Source organism: Apodemus sylvaticus, chromosome 8, assembly GCF_947179515.1.
Source record: "Apodemus sylvaticus chromosome 8, mApoSyl1.1, whole genome shotgun sequence".
In the NCBI taxonomy this organism is placed as follows: Eukaryota; Metazoa; Chordata; class Mammalia; order Rodentia; family Muridae; genus Apodemus; species Apodemus sylvaticus.
In genome coordinates, this window is record NC_067479.1 from 74,255,619 (window position 1) to 74,265,902 (window position 10,284).

The 10,284-nt window shown below is 40.1% G+C and overlaps 3 gene segments (V, D, J or C); all 3 read right to left on the reverse strand.

Annotated features, from left to right (window-relative positions):
• Nucleotides 1–2,149: 2,149 nt before the first annotated feature.
• LOC127690723 (T cell receptor alpha variable 10-like) lies at nt 2,150–2,783 on the reverse strand. The segment is given in 2 exon segments: nt 2,150–2,475; nt 2,692–2,783. Coding segments are annotated over 2 exon segments (378 nt in total).
• A 1,535-nt stretch (nt 2,784–4,318) lies between these two features.
• On the reverse strand, nt 4,319–4,892 carry LOC127690724 (T cell receptor alpha variable 9-2-like). The segment is given in 2 exon segments: nt 4,319–4,683; nt 4,778–4,892. Coding segments are annotated over 2 exon segments (423 nt in total).
• A 3,459-nt stretch (nt 4,893–8,351) lies between these two features.
• On the reverse strand, nt 8,352–9,035 carry LOC127690725 (T cell receptor alpha variable 13-1-like). The segment is given in 2 exon segments: nt 8,352–8,803; nt 8,961–9,035. Coding segments are annotated over 2 exon segments (504 nt in total).
• Between the last annotated feature and the right edge of the window lie 1,249 nt (nt 9,036–10,284).

Genomic DNA, 10,284 nt, shown 5'->3' on the forward strand with positions numbered 1-10,284 from the left:
TTGAAGCAGGAGAGTCACCAAGATCTTAATTCTATTCAACTGTAAAGAAAATGAAATTATAATACTTGAAGATAAGTAGATAGAAATCAAAACTGTTATACTGAGGAAGGTACAGACCCAGAGAGGCAAACACCGCATGTTCTCTCTTAATTGTGGTTCCTACCCTGGATCTTTGTATGAGAGTTCAAAGCCTATAGTGGACACAGAAACCAGGAAAATAAAGTGTTACTACTGGGAGAAATGGAAGAAGGAGTTCTAGAAAGTGGATAGTAGGATGCAGATGCTATGGGAGAGATGGGAAAAAGCAAATGAGTTATTGAACTGGGAAGGGGAAAGGAAGGGAAATAATGGATAGGGCATTAAGGATGTTTGAAAAAGCCATAAGGAATCCTTATTATAATAATAATAATAATAATAATAATTATTATTATTAATTCCATGTTTACTTAGAAATACATGTGGGAGGATAGATGATAGAAGAGAGAAAGAGAGAGGTAGGGAGGGACAGAGAGGGACAGAGTTTGAATGAAGTTACTGTGCTTAGGATGATAATGCTCTCCACAAGGGTCACAAACTCTCTAACACTGCCTCCAGTTTCAGTCATAGGAAACTTTTCTCTGAGAAATCAGAAACTCCGATTTACATTTGCTCTTGCCGCTGTTGCTGATTCCCTCCCAGAACCTGAAGGTAAGATCCTACTGTTTAAGAAAACATACTCGAGATACATAACTTGGGAAGTCTCTGTAATTTTTACAATTTCCAAGGGGTGGTTTGTGCTTTCAAAGGGAAAAGGTAATCAAGAGCCCTATTTAGGCATACTGTGTGTGAACCACAACAATGACTAGCATTACACAATGTGTGTCAAGGTAGCTACAACATCTGTGTAGCTGGATTTAAAGCCCATCGATAGAAGGAAATCCATGCCTGGTATTGTAAACCTAGCTCACTTACCCATGGCTGATGAAGCTATGAACCCTAAAAGAGAACATACTGATGTCACTCGCTCCAAACCATCTTAATTTCTAAGAAAATTCTAAATGCTTCTCATTATACACATAGATAAATGTAACCCTCATCTCTCATCACAGGAGTTTCACTTTGTAGCAAACAAAAGACACCATTATACATGTCCAGAACTGGTTAAAGTACAGAGCAAAACTAACCACAGAGTTACACACATATACACACAGACTCTAACCTCTACTGATGTATCTACAATCCAGCCTCTACACTCAAGGCTCAAGGAACACTGAGATAGAGGAGGGTAGAAGATTGTAAGAACCAGAGGAAAGGGACACCTGCTGTGAGACTGTGCATGTATGTGTGTGTCTATGTGCACATATGTGTGTGTGTGCATGTATGTGTGTGTAACAGTAATTAAAGAAGACAACAGGATTTTAAGATGGAGTAAGAGATTTGTGGAAGGATTTAAAACATAGCATAGAGTAAAAATTGTATAAGTATGTGCACCTATATGAAATTTGAAAAATACTTAAATTAGTAATAATAATTAAGCTCTGTAAAATACTAGCATATGAAAGAAGGAAGACTGGATGCCTTTCCTTATCTGGACATCATCCAAGGAACATAGCTCTAAAAACAAAAAAACCTCTTGAAGCAATATATACAATAGAGCTGTGGACTCTAAGGCTCTTATGAAGAGCTGTACACTGTGTGGGGCAGAGGGTCTTGCACTCCATTATCTGCTCATTAGCACATCCATCCTTGGGAGTGGTCTTTCCTTATTGAAGGTGTTTCTGTTTCCATTTCTAAGCACATATCTCTGGTGCAATCCTTTATCCTGGGACACACTAGTGTGGTCCTTGCCTCCCTCTGCACACAGATGCTTGTCTCGACCCATCTACACTCTTTCCTGAACATTCAGTGCTTCCTAGCTGTTTCTCTGACCTCGGTGGTTAACTGAAAGGCTAATAATTTCTCCATCTCCCCACTTCATGGTGGCTGCCAGGATTGCCTGCGTTTCTATGTTTTTCTCTTAAAATCTATTGAAAATATCCTCAAGTGTTCATTTCAGACTGTTTTAAAATTCTTTCTAATGAGACAATGGTCCAAAAAGGGAAAATCAGTTCCCCAGAACAGTGTTGAAAAGGCTTCCCTGTCACCTAGGCCTCCTCAACCTAGGCAGGTTTCAGTACTGGCTGTGAGTGTCTGGGGAGCACGGTGCGCCCACCACACAGAGGTAGGTGGCAGTGTCATCCAGCAGGGAAGCTGTGATGTTCAGGGTGCTGTGCTTAGCATCTTCATCCAGAGAGGCTGAGTATCTCCCATTTGATGTCTTGTCTTCTTTGTGAGTCAGGACTGTCAGGAACACAGGACCCCTGCCTGTGTCTTGTTTGTACCATCTTAAGTTGTTGAAGGGGATCACAGTGTAGCTGCATTGCAGGACACAGCTCTCTCCCTGACGGACAACCAGGGACTGGGGACTTTGCTCCACTTGGGTCTGGCCAGCCACCCCTGTTCAGAAAGCAGTGAGAGATTCCAGAAGTCAATCATCTGCGCTTAGCTCTGGTAGTTAGTTCTCATCCTTCCTTGCTCTCTACAGGCCTCTCAGGTTATCTACAAGTGGCCGATGAGGTTCCCTCCTCCTAGCACACACAATTACATCTCTCCCCAAATCCTAAGATGTTCTTTGCCTTCCTATGGCCCTAGCTAATGTCTCCACTCACTTACACTGATAATGCAGCCAGAAAACCACCCAGCAGGCACACAGGTACTTTTTCATGGTTGTTCTGCAGAAGCCTGCCTCAAAGCTGCTGCCTTGATTCATCAGCTCTTTGTAGTAACATTAAATGGGGGCTCTCAGGAAGTACAGGCAATCAGAGACCTGATACATGCAAACACACACACACACACACACACACACACACACACACACCAGCTTCTGGAGGCAGAACTAATGCAAGTACTGCCATCTTGGGGTCAGAGCTATACTCGGGCAAAATCTTTGAATAAGCTTTTGGTGGTTGCTTTTTACTGTTGGCAATGTGATACAAGATGTAAGTGTGTGTGTGTGTGTGTGTGTGTGTGTTTGTGTGTGTGTGTGTATGAATGCATAGAAAACATAGTAGTCAAATATTTCAAGATTATGTAAGTCAGTTAATATTTACTTTCCTCATCTGAAAATAGATGCCAAAGGAATTTTTAAAGTTTGAACAGAAATGATTCATGGCAGAAGTTAATGATAGTGACTAGTCTGAACTTATTCCTCACTGAAAATGTAAATGTCTTTAGAATGTGACTATACCTCTATTCTATTTGCAACTATGTCATCAGTTTCAAAAAAACAAGATTTGTCCAGAAGCAGCTACATTAACATTCTGTGTAAAAAATATTTTTTATTATTTTTAATTTCATGTTAACATATAGTGTATTTCTGACTGAATATAAAATTGTCCTCTCAAAGTAATGATATGATTTGTCGATCTCCTCTCAAAGTAATGACATGATTTTTCGATCATTTGTTATTAGTTCATTTGTTCATCGATCATTTGTTATTAGTTGTTAATGCTTTTTGAGACCTATGCTGTCACATTGCACATAAGGATCAGCATTTCTCTGTGCTCATAAATTCCACACTAATGCAGGAACAGTTGAGTATCTGGCACAGATACCGGCAAGCAGTAAGTGCTGAAGGTTTTGAAAACTCCTTTCTTAATGCATCTCATGTCGCAGTGAAATTGGAATTGTGAAATGTTTAGATATGTGAGGAGTTACTGTATGTCTGAGATCTGATGCAGAAAAATCTAAAAGAAACTGAATAAACCTTTCACACAGAACAAATCAGGTTTTTAGGAGAGAATTACTAGAGGTAAAGATGGTGTGCTCTCTGGTTTGGTGACAGCATAGCCATCATCCACACAGGTAGTCTAACACTTGTCTAAATCCCACTGTGGAATAATTGGATCTCATGTGATCATTTTGAAGGATTTAAGATAAAAATGATAGTTTGGCATTGTGTCTCGGGAGACAGAGGCAGAGTTCTTCCAGACTCTGTTAGGTCATACCACGCAGGTGCCACTTTCTCCAGCACATTTGATTATCTGAACGAAGATGAGGTTTAAAATGTGGCTCAGTGGCAGAGCATTTGCCTTGCTTGCATGGGGCTCTGGGTTTGATCACCAGCACTGCAGGCAAATAACTTAAATGTGATAGTGCAATGACTGCGGAGACTTGTTCATTCATCTAATGATTTGGGAAGTTAATGTGGCCTGGCATGAGGACACTTGTATGATTTCCACCAATCACGGCTGCACACGGAAGGCTGCGCAGAAGTCAGGGAGATTTCAGAGGCAGCTGCTCAGCAGCCAGACCACCTGTCGCCTCTCGGTTTGTGCTCAGCTTCCCCTGTGGTTTCTGTCACTGTGTCAGCCAGAACACAGTAGTACACGGCCGAGTCTGACTCCTGCACTGAGGCTTTCCGCAAGTGGAAGGCGGTGGTCCCTTTATCATAGGTAGCTTCAAACCCTCTGCTGCTTCCCTTCTCGCCAGCCGTAATGACTTTGAGGAGGAGTTGTAGACCTTCTCCAGGATATTGAACATACCAGGAAAGAGCAGGGTAAGCTATGCTTGTGGCTGAATACGTGCAATTAATTGTCAAGGATTTGCTTTCTGAGATGGTCACCTGGCCTTCGGTCTGAGTCACGGAGTCTCCATGGGTCCTTCCTACAGTGCAAGGGGAGGAGAGAAAGGGAGAGGGAGATGAGCTCCGTGTCCCCTTGAAGATAACTTACCACTAAATACTTCTCTGTTTACTTACCGAGTATGAGAAGTATCGCAGCCAGGAAGCCTGGAGAAGAATCCATTTTTATCAACATATAAAAAGTGGTCTTGATGCTTAGTATGAAGAAGTGTTAACTCAGAGAAACTGTGAGTCTTAGATAAATATCACTCAGGAAATGAGCCGGTGTTAGGAACCTGCGCCCCCTGGTGGTCAACAGCTGAACCGAGGACGGATGTTATCATCTGCTCTCTCCCAGATTTTATCAATAAAGGGTACTCCAGTCTTTCAGACCTTTACATCTAAAGACAGCTATCAAGGTATATCTCTGAGAGTTTGGAACTACCTGCTTTACAAATAGAGTTCCAATATAGAGACACACTGTCTCCACTTTAAAAAGAAAGCATTTCAAGGTTGTTTTGCTTCAGATGACAGCTCTAAGCACATACATAGAAATATCACAGAACTTTGCATGTTCTTGCGTCTATTGTAAGCCAGCCTGCAATCCACGGAAATCCCAGGAAAGTGCTTCAGGTTAAAATCACAGAAAGCAGAAGGAAGTCAACCCATGCTGATTGATTCTATTTTTCAAAACATGTAAAGGAGTTATTGACATATAAAGACAACAATTTATATTTGTTAAAGGACATAAAAGTAATAGATACTGGTTAGGGATGCAAAGTCACTACTCAAACAGCCATAATTTCTTTGTTCTATAATAACTATATTTTAAGATTGTCATCTTTCAACAAAAGTATTTCACATTCTATAATCGATACACAAGTACTAATCAATACTTCAGAATCACTGAAAAGTGGAAAGTGTGAATACTAGACAGAACAAGCTCCGTAACATAAGTGACTGAATCCCAAGGATCTGATACTGATGTCTCCTTTACTCACACCTTCTGTGTCTTCAACACGGCATTGTCGCCCATCAGGCAGATGCTGACGCTGTGCTTTATGGCGGTCCAGCACAAAGGATACTTTCCACATTAATTAGCACTTGGGTGTGGCTAGCACCCACTCTCCATGGGTAAAGAAGGTCATCAATGCAGAATCAACCTGCGATAATTCCTCAGATACAGACAAACTACAAAGTAACAAGTGCAAGGCCTCTTACTCTGTGAGTTCATGTATACCTTCTTCTCTTTCACTTCACAAATCATATCGTCAGAATTTATTTACAGAACTATGCTGTCAAAGTCGGGAAACATCAGTTACAAAATTTATTCCTATGTATGGCAGCAATGTAAGGACTGAATGAAACTGAGGTTTTTGAAAAGTATGGAGTTTTATTTACACAGAATGAATAGTTCTATAGATGGACGGATATGCAACAAATATGAATGCAATTAAAATTACTTAAAATTTTGCTGCCAATTTTTAATTCACTGGTTGAGAGTTTTATACATGTACATAACTTGTTTTTTTAATCAAACCCATGTGCTTTTTCTTCAGCTTCTCCCAAGCCCCACTATAACATGACTGAGGTGATAAACTTTCTATCAGAACATGCATCGCACCTCACTTACAACAGTTACAAGAACTGTAATGTTGCTGCCTTTTAAGGCCCCTAAGCCCCACCTTGGTGTTCCACTTGCAAGGAGAGAAGAAGTTACAATACAGGATAGTTTATTAGTCAAACTCCACCATTCTAACTTTGGGCACATATAGCACCTTGAGGTGAGAGGTGGAAGGAGGAGTCAGAGAATGAGATTTTGGAACAGCAAGAGCATATTTATGACAGCAGACCTGGGGCTGGGTGAAAATCTCCACGTGGCAGCCGTGGGTGCTCAGTCAGAAGAACGCTGTGAAGGGTGACGCTGGAGAAAAGGAACTCACAATCTGTCATGTTCCCGTGGACTTCTAAGGACTAATTATGATTGGTTTATTGATAAGAACATGGATTGGCGCGTAGCAGATAAACTTAGGCACAGAAAATTTATGCGCGAACTGTGGAGGACTATAAAATAGAATAAGTTTCCATCATAAAATACATTGCACAGTAGACAGTCAATCATTTCCTCAATAAACAGGAGAACATAGTTTTTAATTCTTGCTGTATTGTTAGTATAGAATTGCAGGCTTAATTTCTGGACATAAATATTACATTTCTATCAAAACTGAAAACTTTTATGTGCCATCTTTTAGCTCTTGGGCTAAGGTCAGCTATGACTAGCTCAATAATAAAATTTAGGGGTACAATTAGTATGAATGCATTACAGATCATCTATATTAAGGCAAGACATGGTCCAACAAAAAAGGAAGCACTGAGAATACACAATATAAAGCACCAGAAAAAATAAATACCCCATAGCATATGGCTGATAACACATTAAATATCAAGAAAAAGTTAAATAAGGAAAAGGTATTAAAGAAAGTGATGGAAAAACCAAAAGCTACATTTAAAAAAAAAACAAAACTATGTTAGCAGCTGATTTCTCAAGGGCCACTTTAAAAGCCTAGCTGTGACTCATTCTGTCAATTTGTTCTCTGATTCATCACTTTGTCTGCTCCTGAATTAGATGTCATTTTCAAACATGACATCTACAACATAACTCTCTACAAAACAACTTTACCTTCATTGCTGGGAATTAAAGGTGCATACTAAGGGCAACCCAGATCATGCTGTTCCAGCGCATGTCTACATTCCGGCCAACTTAAACATACCTAGAAGATCTTCGGATGTGATCCCTTGCCAAAGAAGCCATGGTGCTGTATTAATCTCTCTCTCTCTCTCTCTCTCTCTCTCTCTCTCTCTCTGTGTGTGTGTGTATGTGTGTGTGTGTGTGTGTGTGACTAATCTGCAGAAATACTTCCTATTGTCACATTGGATTTTTACTCAGGTAGGCAATCCAGAGGGAGGGAGGGAGGGAGGCAAGAAAGGGATAAACAACACTAAAGATGTTTGAAAGCGCCATGGAGAATCATACTATCTTATGTTTGCTCAAAATTTTGTATATAAATACATCTGTGTATATATATATATATATATATATATATATATATATATATGCATATGTTTTAAAGAAATTATGAAATTGTGATGTGATAATTATTCCCAACCCCCCCAAAAAACCACCCTTGTTCCAGACATATCTCCTTTTGAATTGTTGATCAAGAGAATCCATTCACCCTCCCAAACTATATAGCCTATTGCCATTATCCAGATAGAAGACTTCAGCTTGTGTTAAATTGACATAAACCAAGCCAACGCAAGGCCTAATCAATATGATGGAATCTGTGCCTAGTACTCTAGGCCTGGCCCACTATACATGTCTGATTAATCAACGGACGCTGGATGAGAAACTATTAATGCCACTTTCCTAAGCCACGATTATTTCTAATTGTCTTCTAAATATTGAACCATATACCCAAAGATAGTTTAGCTCCCACACCTTGTGGTAGTTGGAAGGAGAAGGACCCCAAAGAATCATTTGGATGTTTTTCCTCTGTTGGTAGATGTATGGAAAGATTAGGTCTCAGATGAAACCTTGGTGTAGGAGTGTCACTGGGGATGATGCCTCTCTCTCTCTCTCTCTCTCTCTCTCTCTCTCACACACACACACACACACACACACACACACACACACACAAAGAGTTGAACTTTCTCATTTGTGTTTTAAATATCTGTTTGTTATAGCTTCCATTGTAAATAAACAATATGACAAATGCTTTACTACAAGACACAGGATGTGGATGGGGCTCCAGCCCCCATGGCACCCCCATGGCAAGTTTGAGGATGGGCTGCAGGTGCCTGGGAAACATTGTGTGCTTGCTGCACAGAAGTAGACGGCTGAATCTTCAGGCTGTGTGGCTGTGATGTGCAGGGAGAATTGATTGGCTTTCTTATCCAGGAAAACTGTAAGTCTTTGGTTCTGCTTTCTGTCCACATTTGAACGCATGTCTATCACAAAGTGGAGAGCCTTTCCAGCGTCTTGCTTGTACCAAGGGAAGTATGAAGCAGCAGTGTCTGTGTAAGTGCAGCTGATGACAGTGCTGTCTCCCTCTCGAACACTCAGGGAAGAATGATGCTGCTCGACCTTCTCTCCATGGCTCTCCCCTACACAGAAAGAAAACAGAAAGGAGAAGAGCAGTCAGGCAGTGCTCTGCTGAATCTCTCTGTCCACAACAACCAGCGGGAACTGTATACAATGGATTGCCCATGGATGTCTAACATCCACCAAATATTTTCTCTTGACCCTAAATCTTCAACTCACAGTCCATCAACAGCCACAGGAATAGGAATACAGCATGACTGGGTGTCTTCATTGTTCTTCCTGCCTGGGATCGATGCTGGCTTGCAATCTTTTGACAGGTTGTCCCTTTTCTCTATCAGTTCTCATAGCTTCCTGTGTTCTCTTACCAGCCAATGAGAAAACAAATGCCTCTGTTCTTACACATTACTTCAGAATGCAATGAAATGAGCTTGCTATGTTCCCATTTGCTGTGCTACTGCCATCTTGTGGCCACCTCTCTAAATGCTGTGATAAAATATGTAGAGACTGGGGTTGAGCTGGTCTACAGACTGCATCCCAGGCTAGCCAGGACTACATGGTAAGATCCTTTTCAACAATAAACAATTACCATAGGTAATAACTAGTTACTATAGAGCTACTCTTAGGTATATAGCTAAACGAAAATTAAAATTTGCCTAATTTTTCTTGGTAACAGGTTTAGAGAGGACTCAATGGTTAAGAGGTTTAATTACTCTTTTGGAGGACCAGGGTTAGATTTCCAGCTACCACATGATGGTTTACAACCACTTGTAATTCCAGTTCTAAGAAATACAAAACCATCTTCTGGCCTTTGAAGATACTACATCCACATGGTACACAAATATGAATGCAGGAAAAACATACATACACTATAATAATAAATAACATTTCTAAACAAATTATTACAGCTATGGTAAACAAAAGATAGAAACAAGCCAAATGCCTATCAACTAATTGTCATATTAATCAAATATGATCTATCCACTCAGAAAAATATTCAAAGAAAAAAAGAAAGTATTGTTACATACAATGGCATGAAGCTTAAAAATACTGTTAAATAAGCAGTGCTCAACCTGTGGATCATGACCCCAATGTGGCAGAATATCAGACACCCTGCATATCAGATATTCACATTACAATTCATAACAACAGCAAAATGAAAATTATGAAGTAGCAGTGAAATATGTGTACGGATGGGTGTTGCCAAAACATGAAGACGTGTATTAAAGAGTCTCAGCATTCTGAAGAGTAAGAATCATTGTATTAAGTAAAAGAACCCACATAAAATACCATATTGTTTAAGTTTTTGTTTTATGAAATAGAATAGGCAAAGCTACAAACACAGAAATCAGATTAATGGCTGAATGGTAACTGAATGTATTGGACAAGTCAGTGTAAGAGGTGACTATTAGAAGGTACAAGGTCCTGTAAATCTCTCTTTTATTATTTTATTTTTGTCTTGGTCCATTAGTTGCTTGCTTTGTGTATTTGTTTTCAAAGGCAAGATGTCACTTCGTAGCCCAGGCATGACTAAAACTCAAGACTC